Source organism: Neopsephotus bourkii, unplaced genomic scaffold (genome assembly GCF_033783945.1).
Source record: "Neopsephotus bourkii isolate Nb327-2 ecotype Australia unplaced genomic scaffold, CSIRO-AGI_Nbou_v1 NB_1574, whole genome shotgun sequence".
In the NCBI taxonomy this organism is placed as follows: Eukaryota; Metazoa; Chordata; class Aves; order Psittaciformes; family Psittacidae; genus Neopsephotus; species Neopsephotus bourkii.
Genome location: NW_026902050.1, coordinates 7,403,877 through 7,429,199, shown reverse-complemented (window position 1 = coordinate 7,429,199; position 25,323 = coordinate 7,403,877). Strand labels below are relative to the sequence as shown.

At 39.2% G+C, this 25,323-nt stretch overlaps 1 protein-coding gene across 3 annotated transcripts; it reads left to right on the top strand.

The window, feature by feature from the left end:
- The first annotated feature begins 2,962 nt into the window (after positions 1 to 2,962).
- On the top strand, positions 2,963 to 16,497 carry PDCD10 (programmed cell death 10). Of its 3 annotated transcripts, none has more exons than XM_061371683.1 (8): positions 2,963 to 3,043; positions 9,662 to 9,876; positions 10,440 to 10,493; positions 11,846 to 11,963; positions 12,607 to 12,733; positions 13,184 to 13,262; positions 13,570 to 13,652; positions 16,013 to 16,497. In XM_061371683.1, exons 2-8 carry the CDS (start codon positions 9,781 to 9,783, stop codon positions 16,092 to 16,094), a joined length of 639 nt encoding a protein of 212 aa, XP_061227667.1. In that variant the 5' UTR covers positions 2,963 to 3,043; positions 9,662 to 9,780; the 3' UTR covers positions 16,095 to 16,497. The 3 variants fall into 3 exon arrangements, with proteins under 3 accessions (XP_061227667.1, XP_061227666.1, XP_061227665.1); XM_061371682.1 differs by having other exon boundaries at positions 3,006 to 3,143; XM_061371681.1 differs by lacking the exon at positions 2,963 to 3,043 and adding an exon at positions 3,238 to 3,384.
- The last annotated feature ends 8,826 nt before the right edge of the window (positions 16,498 to 25,323 follow it).

Here is a 25,323-nt window from a genome sequence, read left to right as displayed (position 1 = left end):
AACACAAAACATTAATTAAGGACAGCCTAAAGACTCTGTATAAGACAGGTATACCCTATATTAATCTGCATTCAGCTTGTGTTTTACAAAGACAGAATAAGGTACTGCCTACACAGAACATGGATTGTCAGAAATAATTTTAAAAGGTATTCAACCATGACAAAAAATGTGTCTTCACGGATGATGAGCAACCAAAAAAACAAATTTGAAATTTTGAGGGGGGAAAAAGGAAAAAAATAGATATGTTCATTGAAAAGTTCTTTAGTGAGTTAAAAATAGGTAGATCTTGATGTGAAGAATCCTACCAGCACTAACCCCTGTCCACTACTACATTCTGAAATAGGTAAGAAGAAAAATTAAACTGTGCATAAACATGACATTTACATCTACAGAATAAATTTCAAGAGCTGCTACAATAATGCAGTGTTCCTAGAACTCTGCTAGACTACATATGTATGCATGCACATTCTTCCATATGACAGAAGAGATGAGAAGAGGTAACGTGACACAAGTCTTATGAACACAAAACCACACCAGCATGCTCCCAGAGGAAGCGAATCACTTAGCAGCTCAGAAGTGCATTAATCTCAGTCCATTTTTGAATCAACTCGAGGCAGCAGCACTGTAGCTAAGGCATGCAGGAGGCAGAGAGACACACAGTGTATTGTGTGGTTTCATCAATGAATATGAAAGTAGATGAGTGACAACTTCATTAATACTTTCACGTACATGTGAGCAAATCATTTACCGAAAAAAGTAAACAGGGAGACAAAGTCAAAGCTAATTTGAAAACTCAAACTAAAGCTCAATTTGAGAATATGAACATGCAGGATAGACAGTCTTGTGAAGTTTTGGACTTCATTTAACAGCAAGCACAACACTGCCATAAGCCTTCAGCTTGTACTGCCTTCTTCAGTGGCCCCGTGTAACTGTAGACAACTTGTACCACTCAATCACTCCTACTTCCTCTCTTCTTTCCTTGGCAATTACTCCTCACCACACTAAGCCAATCCACAATTCTCAAAAATACAATGGTCATAAAATAGGAAAATATGAATCTGGTCTGCTTTAAGAAAAAATAAATAAAAAAAAGACCAACCAACCAAAAAGAATGCCACAAATCCCCCTGCCCCCCTGAAATAAACAAAAAACCCCCTCAACACAACAACAAACCCACAAGACACAGTCTGGGAGAGTATCACAAAATTGAAGGAGGGGAATAACGCAGACTATTTTACATTTTAGCACCTGTAGGACTACAGCTTTATAGATTCATGCTCAAAAAACCTAATTTCACTGAAAGGATAAAATACCTTAGCCATGTTTGGCTCAGTCTATGCTACGAATTTCCGTAAACGCCTCTTACCTAAGCAGAATGGCAATATTTTGCGCTAGACTAAACTACCGATCACATCAAAACCAACAAGAAATGGAAAATCTGAGATTGTAGGAGATTAATAATACACAATTCATACACACCATGCAGGTTTTAAGTAGCCCTTTAATGCTAAAAGGTGTGGAGTTATCTGATATGGGATCACACGTGGACCTGATTAAAACAGAACAAGGTGGTGTGGAGAGAAGAAAATTCAGCACACATAATAAAGTGTAACAACGCAGGTGCCTTTCGCTTTTCCTTCTTTCTTCCTAGCCGACGTTCTTGCTCACCTAAGTGAAGGTAACATACTCGGATACGTGCACAAGATCTGTCCCAACAGACGTCAGCCTTCTTCCCACTTTTGCCACTGCAGCACTGCGGGAAGTTACTGCCAGCGTTTGACAAGTTTAACACTTTTGCTGTTCATTCACGTGTTCGCATTGGAATTTGTGCGTCTTCAGTTTAGGTAGCACTTTTCAGTATTTCAAAAAAGAAACGAGTTTTAACACAGATACAAATCCAAAACTGAGTTAACACTTTAACAACTGAACTAATTTAAATATAACTTAAAACTTCGAATCTGAAAGCTCACCGGTAACACAGTTACCTCAAAAATTAAGTAAACTCAACTTTATTTTTCCAAAACCCCAAAGAGCAAACGCTCCGCACACGCATGCATCCTGCAGATCACCGAGCAAGCTAGCAGACAAGCGTGCCACACGCGAGAGAAACCCCACAAAATCACGGTCGCGGGTAGAAAGGGACCAGAAAAGCCACGAAGACGTGCCCGGCATCCCCCATCCACCACTGCCGGGTTTTTAGAACTCCCACTACAGCACTCACCACAGACTAACTCGAAAACCGAGTGCTCCCGCTCAGGCGCGGCCGCCGGCGAGCGGGGCTGGGGGCGGCGCGGCTCCGCGGAGGCGGCAGCCGCCTCCTCCCCGTCGCTGCCGGCAGACAGAAGAGACGATGGATGACGGAGCACCTGCAGGTGTTCCGAGCTCTGTTTTGCCTGCCCGAAGTTCTCCCACCGGCGTGAAGGCATCTCGGTTCCCAAAAGCCCCCACTCCCAGCCGCAGCGGCGAAGCCGCCCTCCCTTCAGGCGCTAAGAGAACACCCCCGCGACAGCCCCTGCGCGGCGCGAACCCGACTCGGGCCACCGTTAATGGCCAACAGCCCCCTCACGCTCCATCACAGGACCTCCTCCGCGCAGCTGCCACCTCCAGCCCGACAAGCGCGCCGAAACGGAGCAGCAGAAAGCTGCGCTCAAGTAATAAACCAGAACCGCCACCACCCAGCACACATAGCCGCAGCGGCAGGGAAACGCGCTCACTCACCAGCCGAGTGACAGCCACCACACCCCCGCCCGCTGCCCACTGCCCCGCTGCAACTCCCGCCGCCCCGCGATCCGCCGCGGGTGTGCCGCCGCTGCCACCGCCCGGATAGTCTCAACACCCCGCACAAGCTCCGCCTCCCTCCCCCCCCCCCTCCGCTTCCCTCTTGCCTGCTTCACGGTCCGATTGGCAGCCTCCACCGCCTTCTCCCCGCCTGTCTCCGCCTCCGCCTCGATGCCGCGTAGCATTGTGGGGCTTGTGGTCGCTAGGAGTGGACTACACATCCCAGGGGCCCCAGCAGCCACCGGTTGTTTCCGGACAACGCCTGGTGTGTGGTAACAGCCACGGACGCTTCCTCTTCGCTTGTGCTTCCGGTGTGGCGGTGGAGCTCGCTCGAGAGCTTCGAGGGCTCTGTGGGCTGGGGGGAGGTGAGGTGCTGTACTGTACTCTCGCCACTGTCCTTCTGTTCTCGGTGCGGACTCGCGGGGCAGCGAGCGCGTTTGGGGGGTGGTGGGTCTGCGGGTGTGCGCGCGCGTGGCCTGGCTCGCCCTTTAGGGCTCCGCCGCGTTAGAAGCATTAAAACTCTTCCCAGTAGCTGGGCCAGGCTTAGGGAGGTGGGCGGAGGACAGCGCGGGCTGGGGATGGGGGCGCCGGTAGGTCCCGCCGCAGGTGAGTGTGGCCTCGGCCCTCTCCATGTGCAAAGGACGGGGGAGAGGGTGCCCTTCCTCGCCCTGACATGGAGCGGGTTCGGCCCTGCCGGGTGTGCTACCCGTTTCTTCTGGCCCCAGGGCGGGGGCGCAGCGGGTTGAAGGCTTGTCCTTCTTCCTGCCCTTCTCGCGGCAATCCCTTCCCCGGCGCCATGGGTGCTTTTGGGTTCTCTTTACGGGGTATGGGGGAGCTGGCCGGGTTGAGCCTCCTCGGCCTGGCCGTCCCGCGCTGCCTGGCGGGTCTCGAGAGGGCGGCCAGGGGCGACGCCTGGGCCCGGGCAGCGTAGGCCCGGATGTGTATTATTTTTAGCTCGTCCTCATGCCGGAACGGAGCGATGTCAGGTGGCTGCGGCAAGTGCCAGAGGCGCGGTTGGTGCCTCCTCAGGTGGGGGGAGAAAAAGGCATCGTAGGTCATTCCCGTAAACTTGGCGGCTCCAGGGCCGCCGCGCTCCGCAGCAGAAAGCGAAACTACCGGGCAGGGACATCAGGTATTCTGGGCTATCTTCCTCCTGGTAACCCAACTGTCTGGGGAGACTTAAGTCCTATTAAGTTGCTGACTTAACTGGTGAGTTGGGTTGGTTAATTTTCCATAGATTACACATACTGGGGCGCAGGTGGATGGCTGAAACCTTGGGCTAGGTTTCTGCTGATTCACTTATCAGAAGGACTAATTGTTCTCTGGTGTTTGTTTACTTGTTGGGATGTATTTTTATGTTTGAAACTGTGGCTTTATTAAAACTGTTAGTGTTTGGTGGGGTGATAGCTTTACTTTCACAGTCCCAAAAAGGAAAAAAAAAAAACCACCAGGGATATACTGTTATAATTATATATGCCAAGAACCAGAACCTGTTTCAGTTATACGATGTCATAATTGGAATGTAGCTACCCAGTGTAGTTGGGGTGCAGTCCAGGAGGTGATAGTTTCTCATGTGGTAGGCAGACCCAAAAGCTGGGTGTTATTAGTGCAGCCTAAATCACTTCAAAATAAAAGTTCAACATAGCAAAAAAAAAAATGAACTAATTTTAAGTCTGACTTCAGAGTAGGCTTGGATTTTTTTTAAGTTAGCATGATTCTAAAAATAGATATCTTGGGTTTATTGCAAGCTTGTGTGATTTTTGAATTAGTCATACAAATTGTTCTTACAATAATAAAATGCATTAGCAGTTATGCTTTGTGAGAGTGAACTCAACTGTAAGTGGCTATTATGTGTGTGAAGATGTTTGAAAAATGCATATCTATTTAAAACTTCAATGATATTTTTCTGGTAACATTCTTTTTATTAACTTCAGTGAAACTGCTTGGTATGATAGTAAAGTATGGGATCAGAGTAGTAGAATACTTTTAAGAAAAAAGTTTCTTGTTACTGATTTTTAAAATATGGAGGTTGTTATTGCAACAGGTGATCTATATGCCAGTTCAGATCAATGCAGCCATCCTGGCATGAAGTCACTTCAGTTTTAAAAAGCATAGTTCTGTATATGAAGCTTCATACCATAAGGTTATGCAGTGGGAAATAATTACAAACTATAACTGAAATACAGTGCTGGTAGGTAAGTTACTGTCTGACAAGGAAAAAGAGTGGGATGGTTTTTAAATGTCTTCTAAGTGACCATTAATAAGGGAAACTTAGTTACCAAGCTATGCGTAGTAGGGTATGGACAGAGATAAAACTGCATACTTTGCAACTATTTTTCTTTGTAAAATTTGCAGCTGCAATTAATAAATTACCTAAACTCTCTCCTCCCATGCACATTGGCCGTAAAAATAGGAGCCAAGCTCTTTGATTCTGAATTCAGGATTGAATTCATGCTGCTGTTTCCCTTCCCCTGCTCTTTCCTCCTTAACTTAAAATAGTTTCTTCTGGTAACATGGGTGTCAGATCAGTTTAAAGGTAAAACCTCCTTTTGAATCCTCAGTGCAAAAAGAGGAGCAAAACTTCTTTGCAGGAAGGATAGCCTTTTCTACCAGGAATAGAGCTGTAGTTTTTGCTAGAAGCCAGCCATTTAAAAAACATTCTGGTAAATGATTGCCTTGGGCCTTCTTCCTCTTAAGTATTTTCCTAAAAAAAGCATATTAATGTGTACGCTCTTAAAGCTTTTGAGATCTAAGGTGGTGCCTGGAGAAGGGAATAGAAACAACATCAGTGTGAAGGTAGATCAGCTGATGATGTAACTAAAGATTGAAATCCTGCCAGTTTATACCTAATGTGTGTGATATGTTAAAACTCTTAAGAAGTTGTAATCATGAGACTCTGCTCTCCTTAAACACTGCTTCAAAAGATAGTGCTAAACAATCCACCTTTCTTTGGTGGATAACTTGCTTGTTTTCACACTGACCAATGAGCACATGTGGCTCTGGGGAAGACTACTGCCCTCTGTAGTTATACTATGCTTGTTATATTCTTACTAAGTAGTTCTGCAGTTCTGCTACTTGATGCACACCAAAAGTAAATGACAAAGGTTAGAGAAAGCAAATTACCATCTTAAATATATCAATAGTTCTACGTTTTGGTAAGTATGGTGGTTTTTGCTGTTAACCTTTTTTGGCTTACAGGAAGCTTATCTTTTGTAGGGTTTTTTCCCTATAAAGTTCAGTTGAATGCAATAAAATGTCATTGGATGGATATGGGGGAATAGATCTATCACAGAATTCTTCCGAACTAATTCCTCATCTAAAGCGTACCGGTTCTCTTGGTGGTTGCTGAATAGTTGGGATAATATTCTAGTGCTGGAGCTTAAGGGGTAGAATGTAAGATTTACAAAGACAGTGAGAATAAATTCTTCATGTTAGTACATCTCTCGGAATCCAACCTTGGTGTGTTTGGTGTTTTAAGACTGAGCAGCCAGGATTATATTAACTGGCACCTTAAGCATAGTTTTCTAATTTAGATGCACTTTAAATTCCCTGTACCTCTTGTACATGCTTTCCAATGGTTGATTTCATCTGATGTAGCATAAAGTATGGTTCTAATCACATATACACAATTTGAATCTATGGGATCATTGTAACAAAAAAAGATAGGCTTGCATGCAGATTAACGTTTAGCAGTATCCTCTTATGTTCTGATTTGGAGAATCTCCCTGTCTCACTTGTTTTACCCCTTACCCCCGACCGATTAACAAGTTTACCGGTGCAATAACACCTTTTTTGCATCTTACATTTTGCCAGGATTTTCTGAACAGCATGATAATGTGCTGTTCTAATAGATCAGGTGTTCTTCTTCCATCTTTTTTTGAGAATGTTAAAACCCCAACAACCCAATTGTCAGATGAAACGATGGTAAACTCATTGCAAATGAAGAACACTTGAGATTATAGTGAACTGAAGTTAAGCTTTTAGAAGACAGTGTTGTCATAAACTTTGGCAGCTATGCAGCTGACTGCTTTTGATCACATACCAAAAGAAACACTGAAATCTTCTGGTTGCTGCATGATAAGACATGTTGAACTTTGGCTTTAGTTAGGCCATTCTGAAGGCTAGTGGACTCCTGATAATTGATATAATCTATCTAAATAATAGAATGGAAATTTCAGTTTTCATGGAGATTGGATCCATAATCAGTATTGAGACCTTCTTCAAAGGTATATGCATGTAGTTTAGTGCAGTTATGTCAAACTCTTTCTGTAATGCAAATAAATGGGTTTGGGATTTGCAGTGTATCCAGTTTATATCTGGCTGCAAAGACAAATAGCGTGGCAATGTTAATAGTCACATACTTGCATGACACCATGACACTACCTAGGGTATCTTCTGGAAAATGGGAAGATTTCTGGAATAATGAACAACCAGTGTGATATATTGAATATATTTTTATATGCTGGCATCAAAAGTATTTGATGCTTGTACGTGTTTCTTGTGTGCATGTATATTTAATTCTACCTATTCAGTCACAACACTTGCGTCCTTTGTGTTATTATAAATCCAAAATTTTGTGTTTTGTTTGAAGAGTGTCAGTGTCTGCTAAAGAGGTGATAGATGGTGTATAATATTTTTTATATGGGCAGGGAGCTAACTGTATCATGGATTAGTAACAACAGCTTACAGCTCTTCAGGAGAAAATGAGCTCTTCATGGGAGTCCACAGTGTAATAGGTTTTCATCATCATAAAAATCCATCATTTCACTTAGTATTTCATTTCCTCTGTGGATACTGATAAACCATAAGAACAAAGTAATTATATCTAATGATTATTTTGTCCTTTTTTGCCCTTCCTCCTATGATAAAAAATCTTTTGGGTAGACTAGAGCAATGTTCAATGATCTCTTAACTATTTATAAAACTTTTTCTGAGATTGCAGTTCTGTAGATAAAAACATGCAGTAAATTAAATCTGTGAATGCAATCATCAGTGGTGTTTGTTAGTGTAGTATCTTGAGTAAGTATATATTTTTACTGAACTTCCAGAAATGCAGAATTAAACAGTAAAACAAACAGCTCTTCCACCCTGCCCCTTACATGCCAGAGTCTTAAGAGCAGAGACTGTGCATGTATAATAAATGGGACAGCTTGTACTTGCAGTTGTGAGTGAAAACTTGTTCAGACAAGTTTCCCCTCCCCCCCCAATGTGAGTAGACCTTGCATGAATTTATATAAGTCTGAAACACGTTCTTGAGAGAGAGTCAACTTTTTGAGGAATTACGAATATTCTTTTATAATCTTCCATGTTCTTGACAGCCATAAAATGTCTGCAGGTAGCTGATGGAAATTGGGGAGTGCTAATTTTTGCAAATCCATCCGTGTGGGCACGTTTTATCTATACAGCCCCTTTTTAAAATCTTGGTAATTGTGTTCTGTGGCTGTAGGAATCTGCTCATGTATGTAGTGTTGAAAGGTTGGAACAGTAAGAGAAACAAAAATGAGATTTTGCAATAAATAGTCTATGTCAGGAGACTTTTTTATAAAAACCTACTGCTTGTAACTATAGTCATGTTAAATTTAACTTCAGATAGTTTTTTAACTGTTGGCTGTTTCTGTTATGTGACCAGTTCTTCACTTGATTTCTCACCTTTGGGTACATTCAGGCTTCCTAATCACATGTTGTGATGACACATTCAAGGTATTTGTAGTTATCCAAGTTCTTCTCTGTGCTTACTGTGATCAGTAAAAAATTTCACTTGTATAATTATTGCTAAACTGGTATATATAACCTACCTTGGGCAAAAAAAAAGAATACCTTTTCTTCTGTTTAAACAACCTGCAGATTCTTAGCCAGTGCAGAGCATAATGAGGAATGTAGCTTGAAGAGACAATCTTGGCATTTTTTAGCTTCTTCAAACTACTGGGTAGTTACATTGATCACTGTGGTAGCTTCTGCTACTTCTTAGATATGTCACTTTTTTCAGTTCTTACTAAAATATCAATAAAATCAATACCTGAACATACAAATGCCTGATATCTGAACCTTGTTAGCTAGAAACCCCCCAAACTTATCTAGTCCGTTAAATACTGTAAGGAAATATAATGTTTATTCCTAGCTTGGACTTCAGGTCTTTAAACTCAATTATGTTATATAAAACATTTTAAAAGAATCTTATGAATGGAAAAATGTAGGCTGTAACAAACATTTCTTATGAACTGTAGGGTGACCTTTTTGCTTTTCCAAATAATATCTGGGCCTGAGCAATGATTGCTCCATGTCGGATATGGTGAGTTGGGCTGGGTGGAGAACTTCTAAAACCTAGGTTCAGTTAGTGGAATAATAATTTTCCATGGAGCTAATACAGCTGTCAATACAACCTCAGTGGAAACACGACTGAAGACTTTCACTTGTATAAAACCAAAGTAGTATTCAGAATTTAAATAGGTAGAAAGTAGGCACTGATCCCCAGCAGAATCAGAGCTTGTTGCATATGCAAAAATATGGAGTATTTATAGATAGTTTTCATGTTAATTGTCATAATGCATCTGTATGAGGTTTGGGTTTATAGCATGTAGTGCTTTTCAAGCTTTTTCTGTATGTGAATTGTTAGGAACCTGATGCTGCTGCTCATGAGTGGTGGCAAGATTTTTGTAATGCATATCAAATAAAATCACTTCTTTCAGGAAAATTAATTTCATAAGAACTTTAAGGTTTTGAAGTTACATGAAGTAGTCATTCCATATTAACTCATGTCATAAGTAATTTCTAGTTTCGAGGCAGTAACAAACTAATGCTGTTCTGTCCTTTTTCATTTTTAGAACCTTTCAGTCATGAGCATTCATAACTGTGTGTTTGTTTTTTTTTTCTTGCACAACCTAAGGACAATTTATTTTTTAAGTTCTTCGAGTATTCTGGCACCGCGAGGAGAAAGAAGAAACATTTCAGTGAATGAGGAGTTTTTTGCTTCTGTAGTGTTTTCCTTGGGAAGTGGGTCTTTGAATGAGGATGACAATGGAAGAGATGAAGAATGAAGCAGAGACCACTTCTATGGTTTCCATGCCTCTCTATGCTGTTATGTACCCTGTCTTTAATGAGGTAAGCTACACTTTCCTTTAGAATGTAAGAATCCCCTTCACACTGGGAAATGTGACCACAATACTGGGTTGCTCATCTTGATTGGAAAGCTTTATCTAACACCATCTTCTTTCTGTTCATTGTTTGGCCCTGATCTTTTTTCTTACCTTTTACGGAGGATTGTCACAAAAATGCTAGGTCTGGTGTTCTGTGGAGGAAGTAACATGCAATTGAGCATGCACCTGTAAACAGCTTAATACATTTTAATTTCACTGCTAACTTAATAGGATATTTGGATTTTTGTGAGTATCCGAGGTTGTCAGGATGTTCTCAAAAGCTTCTGTCAGACTTCTGCTGTAGACTGGATAAATGCAAAACTCTCCCATTGACATTTTTGGTTTATTTAGGGGGGAATTCTATTATTTGGGATTAATTTTATAATATCTCTCCCTCAAATGAGACCAGTAATTTGAATGCATGTCAGTTCCCTTTTCCATGATGATATGTAAGGGAAGGCATGAATACTTGATTTATTTTGTTCTGATAACATTAGAATTTATAATAACTCTAAACTTTTATTGCAGCTAGAAAGAGTAAATCTATCGGCAGCTCAGACACTGAGAGCAGCTTTTATTAAGGTGAGAAGTAACTTGTATTGAAGAATAATTATTTAAAAAGTAAACCACATACGAAGCTACATATTCAGCTGTCTTGTTTCCTTGTGTCTTTGTGTTAGAAGGCTGCATCCTTGATGCCGTAGTCATAAAAATAAAGTGGACAGTTGCATGGACTGTAAGTTTGAGATATCCGCAATGTACAAGTAGAAATCTGAATGATACAAACACTGAGCAATTTAAAACAAATAAAAACCTGCCTTCTCCATGTTGTACAAAAACTTAAATGTGGAATTAAAGACGATAAACTTAGTCTAAATGTAAGATTATGTAGAATAGATAGGTGTTTTGAGAAACAAGCAGGTAGTAGACCTTGAAAATGTTTTACAGAGTGATGGGTAAGGGGTTTGGTTTTTTTCATTTTTTTTTGTTTTTTTTTTAATTGATAAAGATAAATTGAATGTATTTATTTATACCCAGCAGTAAATGGAAAAAAGAGTCTTCTAGCTTTTCTGTTTATATTCCTAGAGAATAAAACCACAGATATTCCTTTATATTACTTTATTGAAGTAGTGATCTTTTGAAAATCTTTAAACAACAATAACTGTAGAGATGACATACCTTAACATGTGACCCGTGCAGCTAAATAACATTTTCCTGTTTCTACACTTAGGTTTAAGGCTACCTAGACAGTCTTTAGTCTCAAGGAGAGCTCATAAAAGCTAAATGCTTTTACAGCAGGTGGTAGGGAACTATACTGAATTCAAATACTTTAAAAACTGAGATATTGGTAGAAATAGTAGCAGTAGCTGAAAAAAACTCACACCCTCATTCAACACAGCAAAGCTTTTTGATAGCAGCACAGCTAGTCTAGGTTAGCTTTACTTAGCTGTGTTGTCAGTCAGAAGGCTGGGGATTTTTTTGTTTGGTTGATTAAAAAAAATCCCAAGCAATTCCAAGATGATGTTTGAGCATATGATATGATTCATAAGTGGCACATTTATAGAACATGTGGGAGATGGGGGAGTAGCACCTGTGTTTGAATTAATTCCCAGTGGATACAATGTATTTGTCTCAAAGCTCAGTGTTTATGCAAATAAAATAGAATACAGAATTCCATGAAAAACTTCATTACTCAAATTGAAATGAGTGGAAAGTCTTATTGGAAAAGTTGTTTGTACAAAATCACTGATATAATCAAAGAAAATAGATGTAGTGAAAGAATGGTTTTCAAAATAATTTGCTAGTCTTAGCCATTGGAAAAGTTTTTAGCAAACTCTTTCAGTATAGGAAGCAACTTACATGAAAGTCTTCCTTTGTGCTTGCAATATTCAGGTATTGCATATTTAAGAATAAAATTTTTCTTTGCCATATAGGCTGAAAAAGAAAATCCAGGGCTTACACAAGACATCATTATGAAAATCTTAGAGAAAAAAAGTGTGGATGTGAACTTCACAGAGTCTCTTCTGCGTATGGCAGCTGATGATGTAGAAGGTAATATCTCTTATGTTGAATAAGTGTATTTTTAATTACACTATTAATAAGGAACGTACCTTTCTCCATGCCTATTTTCAGAAGAGGTTATTTGTTTCTTCATGGACTTTATTTCGGCATGGTAGTAGAATATTCGTATTTTCTGAATAACTCTTTTGAAGAAGCTTAATCTCCTTAAAAAAACATGCTTGACTAATAAGAGAAAGAAGGAAAACAAGTATTTGGAACTGTATGTATGTGGGTGCATAATTCACCTTTTTCAATATTAACAAATGGGAAAAAATCTTATATGGAGTTTAATATTCACTTTGCTTCATATTCAAAGCATTAATTACACTGTCAGAGAAGGGGAGTATACAGTAGGCTTTAGTAAGTTACCTTAATGCTACATTTGATTAGTGTCTTCAGTGTCTCAATTAAAATAAGATGGACTCTTTCCAACTTCAGTAATAAAGATTATTGTTGCACTGTGTTTCTGCTGATGCAGTGTGTATTCACTGCAGTTTACTGATCATGACTCTTTCTGAGCTGTTCACCTTCAAATGTAACTTGGCAATACTTGCTGCATTTTGTGAAGTAGTGCTTCTAGTGTCACTAGATACTTGAGGAAGAATAATAGTCTTTTTAATGTTGTTCTTGTTAGAGTATATGATTGAAAGACCAGAACCAGAATTCCAAGATCTTAATGAAAAGGCACGAGCACTTAAACAGATTCTTAGTAAGATTCCTGATGAGATCAATGACAGGGTGAGGTTTCTTCAGACAATCAAGTAAGTACCATATTATGTATTTTTCTGCAGATAGTGGCGTAAAATTTTTCATTTGGGTTTGAACATTCAAATGCCGTAGGAGATGCTAGCAACACTGTTCCCATTGGAAAAGAGCATGATCCTCGTTTATAAAGCAAGGATAAAGAGAGAGTTGAGGATTTTTGATGGGAGCTGCACATTACTAGACTGAGTTTCATTTGCTGATTCCTCATTTGAATTTGTGTTTCACTGGTGCCATGGTTTAAACCCATCCAGACAGCTCGTTCACTCACCCACTCCCCTTCTTGCCCTCCCCCTACTGGGAGGACATCTTTGCATTTGGTCTTGCTACATCCTGTCTGACTCTTGTTTTGTAGACTGTTGAAAGTATTTGGCTACTAGGAGATTAAATTCTGACATTTAAATAGGATAGCTTAAGAATATTACAACTATCTTTCTGTTGCCAAATAGGGACATCGCGAGTGCAATAAAGGAACTTCTTGACACAGTAAATAATGTCTTCAAGAAATACCAATACCAGAATCGGCGGGTATGTGCAGTCACTCCTTTTACACAATATTTTGTAATAGCATAAGAGGAAGTGTATCCTTTTGATTACAGGATGAATAGGAGAGCTTAAATGGTCAAAGGCATAACAATCCTGTTAAAGTATTGTATGATAGGTCCTGGTAGTGTAATAGTAAAAGGATAATTTCTCATTATGTTTTTTGTAAGAAAATAAAATTTCTATACCTAGCATAATGTTAGCCAATTTTCTTGCCAGTTTAACCTCAAGATTCTCACTGTACTCCACAACATGTGAACTAAGACTGCTCCTCGTGCTTCTGTTTTCTTAGGCGCTTGAGCACCAAAAGAAAGAGTTTGTAAAATACTCCAAAAGTTTCAGTGATACTCTGAAAACGTATTTTAAAGATGGAAAGTAAGTATGTTTTTGTACTAACATTTTACATAATTAAAAGCCTTGTTGGCTAACGGGAAAATAGAACAATCTGTGAGGCATAAGCTGCCTTCTTAAGAACTTCCCTAATTTTTTTTTCTCACCTGTGTCCACAGACCATCATGTCTGCTTTAAAAACCTTTTATTCCTTTTGTAATGCCTTTAAGGAAAGGGAAGTTTGTTAAATGCACCACCATACAGCACCCAAGTTCAGTATTAGCTTTGAACTTGAATATATCAAGTTAAATTTCATGGCCTTGTGTGGTTTTTCTTTGTATATATAAGGACAAAAACTTATGTATTGAATTATCGAAAAACTTTTTTTTTTTTTTTAAATACCATTTGTAAGAACTAAGTATCTGTGCAGTGTTTTCCTTGATTTACACTTGTATTGTCCTTTATAGCTCATTATAGTGCTTCACAGTATTTGGAATCAACTGATTAATCTTTTCATTTGCACGTTTTAGCCTTCAAACTGAGGGTTTTTTCAGGTCTTTCCCCTGGGTTTTGAAACTCCTGTTCTTATGTGTTTCACTCTAGTGTCTTGTTTAGGATGAGCATATTTCCCCCCCCCCCCCCCCAGATTTCTGTGGTACCAGAGTGTTCTATGTGCTGCTGTTTTAAAGATCATAGATGCATAGAATGGTTTGGGTTGGACTTACTTTCATGTTCAGTCTTGTTGAGCTTGGCTAAGAGCACCCAGGGAATGGTGCATTACTAAAGGAGAGAGAAGTCTTGAGACCAGCTGTGAGCACTACCTTGCTCCTGTCAAAGCATTATTTTCCTTTTTCTTTTTTTTTTCTTATTGTTAACAAAATCAGGGCTGAACTTGATTATGATGCCAAGGTCTAAATTTCTTTCTGGTACCTTTATGATTACCGAACGGATGTATAAGTTTACACATGAACTTGATCTAAACAATCTCAGTTGATTAGAAAACTTTGACTGAAAAAGTGGAGAAAGGGATGGATGTGTTATGCATGTGCCCCAACCATACTGAGACCAGTTTTATTTAGCCCTATATGAACTGAATGCTGTGCTGTGCATTGTAGGCATAAGCTTAAAGTGATAGGTATCAATATTGCAAGAAATCCCAGGTAGGGCTTGTATTTCATATCCTTGTGGAATCCGAAGTAATTTAAATCTGAACTGCACATTGAAGTTGCTCTGCTCCCACAAGATATTAGCACTAAATAAAAGTCATGCTCACAGATGTCATTACTGAGCTGTAAAAGTGACTCCACACCTCTTTCTTAACAAAAAAAATCTAAAAGAGTATGTTGCTTCCATATGCATGCTTGCTTTCTTGAGGGAAGAGTTGCAAATTCTGATATTACTAGGGGATGAGGTGTTCAGCTTTGAAAGAACAGGTGTTTAAAGATCATCTGCTCCATTCTTAGCTAAAACCCCAGAATTAAATGATTGAGATGTCAATAATGGTTGAGAGCCAGTCTTTAAGTTCTAGCCAATAAACAGTCTTTCTAAAATTAACAATGCACATAAGTCTGCCAGCAGTAAGCTTTAGGTAGATCATGATGTGATAAAACATCAATATGCTTCCTATTTGCAGAGCCTAGATGCCAGTATACGTATTTGTCCAAACTTAATGATGCATTTGACTTGGGGGTGTTGGTCAATGACAAAATGAACATGAGCCAGCTTCAGTGTGTGCTTGCAGCCCAGAAAGCCAACCGTATCCTGGGCTGCATCAAAAGGAACGTGACCAGCAGGTCAAAGGAGGTGATCCTGCCCCTCTACTCTGCTCTCGTGAGACCTCACTTGGAGTGTTGCGTGCAGTTCTGGTGTCCTCAACATAAAAAGGACATGGATCTGTTGGAACAAGTCCAGAGGAGGGCCACGAGGATGATCAGGGGACTGGAGCACCTCCTGTATGAATATCGGCTGAGAAAGTTGGGGCTGTTCAGCCTGGAGAAGAGAAGGCTGCGTGGAGACCTCATAGCAGCCTTCCAGTATCTGAAGGGGGCCTACAGGGATGCTGAGGAAGAACTTTTCATTAGGGACTGTAGTGATAATGGGTAATGGGTTAACACTTAAGCGGGGGAAGTTTAGATTGTATATGAGGAAGAAGTTATTTACTGTAAGGGTGTTGATGCACTGGAATGGGTTGCCCAAGGAAGTTGTGAATGCTCCATCCCTGGTGGTGTTCAAGGCCAGGCTGGACAGAGCCTTGGGTGACATGGTTTAGTGCGAGGTGTCCCTGCGCATGGCGGGGGGGTTAGAGCTAGATGATCTTAAGGTCTACACTAACTATTCTATGATTCTATTCTGTTAAAGGAGGTGTTTACAAAAATGTCTGAAGCAATGTCTTTCTCTTTTAACAGGGCAATAAATGTGTTTGTAAGTGCCAACCGACTAATTCATCAAACCAACTTGATACTCCAGACCTTCAAAACTGTGGCCTGAAAACTGTATATGTTTAGAGTTGTACTTTTAAATGGTGGCTAGGGTACCTTTATATGTAAATTTTAAAGTTTTGACTGTATAAATTATCAGCCCCTCTTGAGGGGCCTAATGCAGGATTTTGAATGGGATTATTGCCATCTTACACCATATTTTTGTAAAACATTGTAGCTTAATCATAATCTCACAATGAAGATTTTGCATCACTTTTTGCTATTATCATTCTTTTCAGAATTATAAGCCAAAAGAATTTACGCCTTAATGTGTCATTATGTAACATTCCTTATAAGAATTGTAAATATTTGGTGTTCTGTTTCTGACATTTTAACTTGAAAGCGGAAAACTGCAAGATTATGTATTTAACAATATTGGTGGCAAATATTCAATAAATAGTTTACATCTGTTAGACTGTCTTTTTGTATGTGAACAAAGATGCATAACTCATCTTTTTGGAACTGCAGAACAGTCATTAAATGGAAAAATGAAAATTACTCTGGTGCTTAATGTTACTGGCAGTCCAAATGAGGGATTTTCCTTAAAACTGAGTTTTTTGACTCTTGACCTAATACTAGACCAGAATACCAGATTCCATTAATGTCCTTGACAAAATAATAAAATGCCCCAGAAGTGATACATACTTTTCGTTTTGGTAGAAACCAAACCTCGCTTTATTAATTTTCTGTTGGTGATGAGTTTACAGGTTTTTACTCCTAGACTGTTCACAGGTTTTGAGCAGAGGATAACTTAAAATATATACAGCAGAGGGTGAATTTATTAAAAATATTATGATAATCCTGTTTTGTATTGGTACCCTTTTGGGAGGAGGAGAGAAGATAGAACTCTTCCAGGTAGCACTAGTGATGTCTATACTATGCATGCCATAGGGCAACTTTTTTTCAGGGAATGAAATCATCTGAGACCTAGATTGACAAGACTTCCCAGTGTAGATGGTTAAGAACTGATGATGGGCATATTAAAATTTTATTATTGTGATTTCATGGTAATATTTCACAAGTTCTAATGAGTTTCTTGCATGCCCCTTTGAAGTGCACCTTGAGTTTACCTTGAATAGGATCTTTCTTATAATAAACTTCTGAAAACTTTCAAAATATTTATGTGGCTATAACTAGTAAGTTTAGGGAAGAATGTGAAGCAGTTCATAAAATCTGCGCAAGCTGTTGCAAGAAGATGACTTCAGACTGAAAGAGCACAATTGTTACGGAACTATTCCTTGTTTAGGTATAAATGATGAAAAGTTGCATGCAGACTTTTTTCACTCACTGGCCTGGTGCTGTATGGCTCATTTGGGTCAAGTGCCTTATCCAGAGTACAGATGGGTCTTTGAATTTGGTTATCTGCTTAAATGATCCAAAAGGGGAAAACGTGATCTGCAGTGCTCCAGAATGGCACTGGTTGTTCTTCTGTGTATCTGCATGGAAGTGTTTCCTTGATGAAAGCACTGGCTGTAGTGAAGTAACAATGTGAAGGAGAAAATTATGTAAAAATGAATTCTTGGGAATGTATGTTGTGGATTTCTCAGTTACACGAAGCTGTAAATAGGTCATGGTCCTTAAAGCTTGCTGTGGAGGCAGTTTTTTGTGTTGACGGTCTCTTGTGTTTACCAGCAAATTGAGCTTAGTAACATGACAAAGGGATGCATATACAACTTATGGCTAAAAGTTTGTTATTTATTAAAGCTTGTCATGCTAAACTCATTTCTTGGAAAGTGGTAGAAGAGAAGCAATGTTAGCAGCTATTAAAGAGGTAGTCTGACTACATTTGAGCAGTATTTAGTTTGCGTCATTGAATTCTGTAAGTAAAAAGGCTGAGTAGTCTTCATTGCAGATGATGTTAAGTCATAGCACCCAAGGGCTTCATGAAAACTAATTACTCATGTAGAAGAAAGGGAAAGGCACCTGGAGTTTCTGGTATTTCATTTGTCTTGAAAAGAGTGCAGGGAAGACTGCACCAGTGCCTGAAAAGGGAGATATGATACCTTGGATTATGCTTCGTGAGTTGGACTTAATTCCAGTAAAATTTAGAGGCTTTATTATCTTTGTGGTTTAGGAGAGTCAGTATCTAGCATTGGGAATCACTAGTTGAATGATACTATGTTTATGTCTGCGAGTATAGTAATAAAATAAATAAATGAAAGCCCTTCATGAGTTGGGTCCCAAGAAAGGTGCTGTGTTATGTCCTAGTAATTGATCCTTGAAGTTAAAATCAAAGAAGCCATCAAGAAATGAACTGTTCCTGTTCATCAGTTCTTCCTAAAACCTTTATTGGGCAAAAGGTACCAAGTACAGGGCTAAGCTTCAGGTAGTCTGGCTGATATGTTTTGTTTAATTTCTGACCTTATTGTCCTTTGGTTTTGTTGCCCTTAAGAGCAAATGGAAATAACTCATTGTAATCAATGTCTGGTAATGGGAAAACTTGAAAACTGATGTCTTCAGGTCACATTGTTGTGTGCAGTGAATCCATATCTACTGGTCTTACAAACTTAATTTTCCCCCGAGTATGAGCTGGGTATATGTCTGTCAAATTTTATTGTGGTTTTGCACTTTATTCAAGTTACCTGACTAGCGAAAGATGAGTATCTCTTAAGGATTTCTAATACAGCAGTTAGTGTTGCAAAATGCTATTAGAAAATTTCTGCTGTGAATGTGGATTATAACTGATACAATAATGTTAACATACAGAAAAGCAAATCTAATAAAATAAAACTTTATATATTTGTTAATGAAGCAAAGAAATGTCTTAATTGCTTGTTTTGATCTTTCTCAGCCTATAACGAAATGAAGAAAAGTTGGATTTCTGGTTAGAACCTTCCAGTTTTAATCCTAATAAAAAGTTCTGTTTAGAAGTCTGTAAGAAGTGCCAGGTGCCCAGCACAATATAAGCTTTATCTTGAGTTGACATAAAGTGGTAAGTATGAAATTTCATGGTGGTGTTGTGTTAGAACTTCCATTTATGAATGGAAGATGAGACAGTGAGATAGTATAAGTCTTGATTAATCATTATCTTTGCATGTGATTGCCACTGAAGTGATCATTTATTTTCAGATTTTTTGCTGTATGTCAAGTGAAGGTGTGCCTTGTTTATTCTGCAGGTAGTATCTGCTCTCCTAATTTTACAAAAACTGTGTATATGCTTCTCTGAATTAGGTAGGGAATGAAAAGAAGGTTATCTAGGCAAATTTGCCACAAATATTTAGGTTATTCCATTATGAAAGGGAGATAAATGTAAGTTAATGTGTGCAATACTAGTAACTGGATTTTGTACAGCAGTGCTAATCACCTTTGGAATGGACACTGGCTCTTGGTTGCTCTGCCAGGCTCATCTTCCCACAAGAACTACAGTGTGCCTCCCGAAAAAGGTACTGCAGGCAGTTTCTGCTGGTGAGGCATGAGAACTCTTTGAGCTTTGAATACCTATAGAATCCTTGAACAGTTTGTGTTGGAAGGGACCTTAAAGCTCATCTAGGTCCAACCCCTTGCCATGAGCAGGGGCACCTTCCACTAGATCAGGTTACTGAAAGCACTGTCCAATCTGGCCTTGAACACTGCCAGGGACTGGGGTATCCACGTCTCTGGGAAACCTGTTCCAGTGCCTCATCACCCTTACAGTAAAGAACTTCCTAATATCTAATCAAAATCTCCCCAGTTTCAGTTTAAAGCCATTCTCCCATGGTGCATTTACTCACTTTGTCTTTTTTTTACTCCACTATTTTGGTTTTCTTCAGACTCTTCTAGGCAGATGTTACTTTCAAAAAGAGACTGTTGGAAATGTGCTTCAGCAACAGAGCCAGTTCCTAGCAACAAACTTAGTGCTAAAAATTAGGACTGAAAGATGTTTCTGGGCCATCAAGTTTGGTTTTCTGTTGCAGAGGTTAAAGTGTACCATATAGTGTTGGTCATAAATCTGTCAAATTCTGTTTTAAAGCCAGCTTTTGTCCTCATTCCTCCTGTCCTTTTTTAATGGTCCGAAAAAAAAAAAAAACCTTCAAATATTTAATTTTAATATGCAGTGTAAATGTAATTTATGATGGAATTATTCACTAACCTTGTCCACAATCAATTGTTATATTTCCCTCTTCTTCACTCAGTCTTGGGGTGAATTATATACCACCTTGTGCTTCATTTCTCAAATATGCACAATCCCAAGTTTTTTGTTCTTTCTGAAATGCACAGAGGTATTAGGCAATGCTAAACTTGCTCCTTCAAGGCTGGGAGAAAAGTGTGCCATCATACTTGTAGCACAAGCTTGAATTTTTGCAGCAACATTCACAGTTGACTGTGTCCCTGCCTCACCTAGAGATTTCTGTGGAGGCAATATCCCTTAGATTCTCTGTCCTTGTCTCCTGCCTCAGCTTGGTTACGATTTTGTGTACGTAATGCTTGACTTCTGAGACAATGCACAATGCTGCTGACCTGGTATGATGCATGCCAGTTGTTTGCTGGATGGCATAGCATCTTTTCCATAACTTACTATTTTCCACATAGTCCTCCTTCAGCCCCATCGCACTGTGGGTGCTATAACAGCTCAGGAAGCAGAACCCACATGCTGTGGGGTCTATAGCCAGCACCTTGTCATGCCAAGGATTCGTGTAATGGGAAGGGAAAAGCTCTTCACTAGGTACCTACACCAGGGTTGATTCCTGGCTGATCCTGTGTGATTCTTCTCTCTACTTTAGCATATATTGAATGCCATCTTCACAACTGTTTTTTGCAAAATCTGTGCAAGTACATGGCTTTTTTAATGCCCATTTTAAGGATGAGGGGTGCAGTTTGGCCATGTTCAAGGTGCAAGAATTGTTTGTACCCATGCATTGGAGTCATTTGGAAAAGCTTGGACTGTGATAACATATCTGGACACTATCAGAGTATATGAATAGAGGGTTTAAGCTCTTCCCCTTTTCTGCCATCTTGCAGTGCTTCTTATCACAGATCAAACTATGTTGAGGTCAGCATGACTTTACCTGCAGCATATGCAGTAAGAACTTGCAATTTAGGTGTCTACATATTCCAGAAATTGTGCGTTGTTGAGTAAAGATTAGTTTGGTCAGAAAATTTCAGTTAAAAGTTTGTCTTTGGTTAGACTTCGCTATTTCTATTCCTTTGAAATTTCTTTTGTGCTATTAAAGAGTCATAGTGCTTCTTTTTTGAAGCAGTTACCAAAAGCAGCTGTGGAGGGAGGCTTAGCTGTTGTTGTAGGGGACTGTGATGCTTGTGAGCACCAAGAGGAAGAGAAGCAAAAGATTGAGCATTGTGAATGTTAAACTCTTCTCGCCCTAGAGACAAAAGTATTCTGCTTGCTAAATGTGTTAAAGAAGGAAATGTGTTTCTCAGTGCTGTAATTCCATTACTGGTGACAAAGTAAACAAAGTTAGATTTTTCAGTTGCTGATTTCTAATGCAGACTCAGATATACTACATAAATGTTTGTGAATTTACATTTGGTATCACAGTCCTTTGACCTGTGTCATTGTACCCAATGGGTACAATAACCTGGGTCATCGTACGTGATGGATATAATGATTTTGGACAATATATTTTAGTATTGCACTAAGCTAAGAAGTTTAAAACCATATGTGTAAATTAGGTATCTTTGTCATTTTACTATTTCGTAATGGTAACTACTAGATTTTTCACAGGCAGTAGATAATTGGTTTTTTTCCCTGAAGCTGCAGTAGCCTCCAAGGACAAGTGATGGGTGAAATAGAGGCCTGATTGCCTGAACTTTTAAAGTAAAGAGAGTAAAATATGAGCTACAAGTATGATTCTCTCAAACTCCCTCTTTGCTGCTGAGTATGTAATCTCTGATAGAACCACAGTGAAAAATGCTGTGGAAGAATTTGTAAGGAGACTGATTTACAACCTTTAAGAAAATGCAGAAACCTTCATGGTAAGTGAATTTTCTAATTAAAATGTTAATTGGAAGGACTTGCCTTGCTTACGGAGGAAAATATGGTAACTGTTTTTCACTGCTGTTTGCATAGCCTTGTGGTATTAAAAATTTTGTGTGGTTTTCTACATCTGCTTAATGAGTGACAAACAGACTTCTCTTAAGTGGTTTGGAATGGGAGATCAGAAATTCCTAACAAGGATGTAGTGCAATAAGAATAATAAATATTGCCTAGGAAGATTAAGGTTAAACAAAACTCAATCCTAGCTGTAATCTTCCTCTGAATTAGGCAGTCTCTGCAGTAGCTACATCTAAGTAAAATTCTCATGCCTGTGATAAGTTGTAGACCAACTGATCATTTAACCATCAGCACCAGTATTCAGGCAGCCAGCTACAGATTGGATTCTTGTCAAACTGAAATTTAATGCCACTTTCTCTGAAGCCTAACAAAGAGCCTTGGCTGCTGCAGGTAATAGGAGAAAAAAACCCTATCTGTTTCTATTCAATAATGATTACCAATTTTAAGGGGCAAAGGGAAACCTAATTAGAGCTGAATTTTACCTGCATTTTTTACATCACTTTAAATGTAAAAACCAAAACACGCATTTAACAGTAAAGCCTTGTGCAAGTTGATATTTTCTATCAGAAATACCTGAATAAGTACTGAGCTGTTCTTTTCAAAGAGAAAACAAATGTCTGCGTCATCAATACATAAAAGCTGAGTATGTTTTTCTTTTTATTTTGTTTTGTTTCCTTCCAGCATCAGGAGAGACTTTTATTATAAAATACAAGCAGTAGCAACTGCTGATGATGCCAAAGTAAGTGAAGTTCAACCTGTTGACCTCTTTCTATCTGGAGTTTTTCTCATGAACATGCAATAATGATCTGTAATTCTCTGCCAAGGAAGCAACTTGAATTACTAGAGTAATGCGTAAGAAGAATAGGGCTGAGATTCAAAAAAAAACCACCCTGCTGTAATCATGTCTGTTAGACACAAATTAAGCAGTGAGACTGATGCACTGGAATAATCAGAGATCAAAACTGTCATTTGGCCAATTCTTATTTACTGGGGTGTCAAGAGTGACATGTAACCTTGTACTGCTGCTTCCTCAGCAAGGACACTGAGCCCAGTGGGACATGCTTGCTGTTCTTGTGCTATCTTTACTGGGGGAGGAAACCAACAGCCCCCCCCTCCCAGCCTGAGCTGGCACTGGTTTGTTTACCCAATTCTCAAAACAGTCAGCAGCTACCACATTTTTGCTTCACACCATGTACACAGCAGTTCTAAAATGCAAGAAGAATCAGGTATATACCTTCCTGTTTGTGTAATGATTTTGGTACAAAATCATTCTTTATCTCTACAGGCTGTGAATTTGACTCGGGTTTAGAGCAAGCTCCTGTGGTTACTGGGTCAGGGGTTGAGGGCAGATAGACTAGAGAATGCTCTTGCGTGCTCTGCCCACAGCCATTCTGTGCAAGACCACCACAGTCTTAGCTCAGGGCCATAACTTTCAGCACAGACTTTTTTTTTCCAGACTCTTATGCTCCTGTAGCCTTTGAGGCTGTTTAAAATTGATGGAATTCGTTTGTACAAGTTACACCTACACACTGCCATTTATTTTCATAGCAACAGTCATTGGGCTTCATTTCATGTGTTCAGACTGCGAGCTCCAATTCCAGTTCTTCTCTAAGCTATTAGTCACTGTCCTTTAAGCCTAGCTTTACGAACAAGTGGAAAAGTTCATCATCAGAAATGCCTTAAGTAAATGGATTTTACTAAGGAATGTCCCAGCTATAAATTACTGTTGCTTTTGTTCATCTCTACAATGTCTGTTTCTCTGAATCTAGTACCTGGAACTAAAGTTTAAGAGTTGGCAGCTTTGTGGGTTTTCTGACTTCTGAAAAGCTAATTCAAAACTTGTACCTTCTGCTACCTGTGGGCCTTGCAGGAAAAGCTACTTACCACTTCTGTATTTCTAAAAAGCTATTTGGAAGAGAACAATGTGGTAGAAATGAATGAAAAACATTTTACATTTGTTTTCTTGACCTCTGAAAACTGTCTAAAGTGGTGTTAGTCTTGGGGTTTTTTTGTTTGGTTTTGTTTTGTTTCCTTTTGTTTTTTAGGGGGAGGTCAAGAAATGATGATTACAAGTTAGTTATACCGTTAAATAATGTCTAAAGATGTTTCCACCTGACTTCATGAACGTGTGGCTACTCAACACAGTGAAAGTTAAGATTTCTTTTTATATACTGTACACAATTGCTAGTTTTTAGGATGACATTGCTTCACTTCTAGTTGCCTTTACTGTTGGTAGTGTCTATACAGTGTGCATATTGTAGACTACAGTGTATTAACATAGTTTAATGTGTGGGGATTTTACATGGTTTGGGTGGTTATGCTTAGGATCAATTGCAAGACTGTGGCTGCTTTGCTGAAATCTCTCCTTATGAAGCAAAGGAGTTGTAAAAGCTGCTCCATATCTCAGGGTTTTGTAGCTGAGTTAGCACTAGAAACCAGAGATAATTTTGTATGAATTTTATCCCTGAGCTATTAGAATTCAAAGTGAGCATACAGTCTACATCTCTCACAGGTGATGTACCTGAAATTCTCTGTCTTTCTGTAATAAGAGGCTGCTTTTCTGCTGATGCATCTCGGTGAAAGAACTCAAAGTTGGACAAAAAAATTCCTGCTATAGAGAATGTAACTTGGAAACGTTTCAAGTTCCATAATTGTGTATTAAAATAAGTTTTCCTCACAAAAAGTGTGAGGAACATGATTCCCAAGAGCTGCCTTTGTCACTATTAAATGATTTTAAGAATTGGAAGCCCATTTCTGTAGGACAGTGTTGGTCCATAGGGAAATCTGCACCGGCTTTAGCATGAGTGTAACTTCTTCACAACCTCACAATTGCTTCCTAGTTTAAACATAGTCTTGGTATGTCTGTAGCTAGTAGAGCTACTTGATTTGCAACCACGCTATTTAACTGCTTATCCAAGCTTTATCAACTTTTTCTCAATGTGTAGAACATCACTCAATAGGTAACTCTTAAGTTGAGAAGAAAAATCAAATCCAGTATCATTTGTGGGTGCAGAGAGGATTCAGTTTCCTTTTTCCATCAATCACTGTTGTTAGAGGGCCAGTTTGCTTTTTGTGAAGAATCCCTCCTTTGTGCTACAGTATTCAATGCCTAAGCCAGAATTACCATCAGCATGGCACTGCATTTGTCTTATTTTTCTCATTTCTGCTTATGGCTGGCCTAAGTGGTCCCTTTTTGTTAAAAGTGGTGGATCAGTTGTTCTGTTTCTGGTTTCAGTGCAGTTTTGGCACC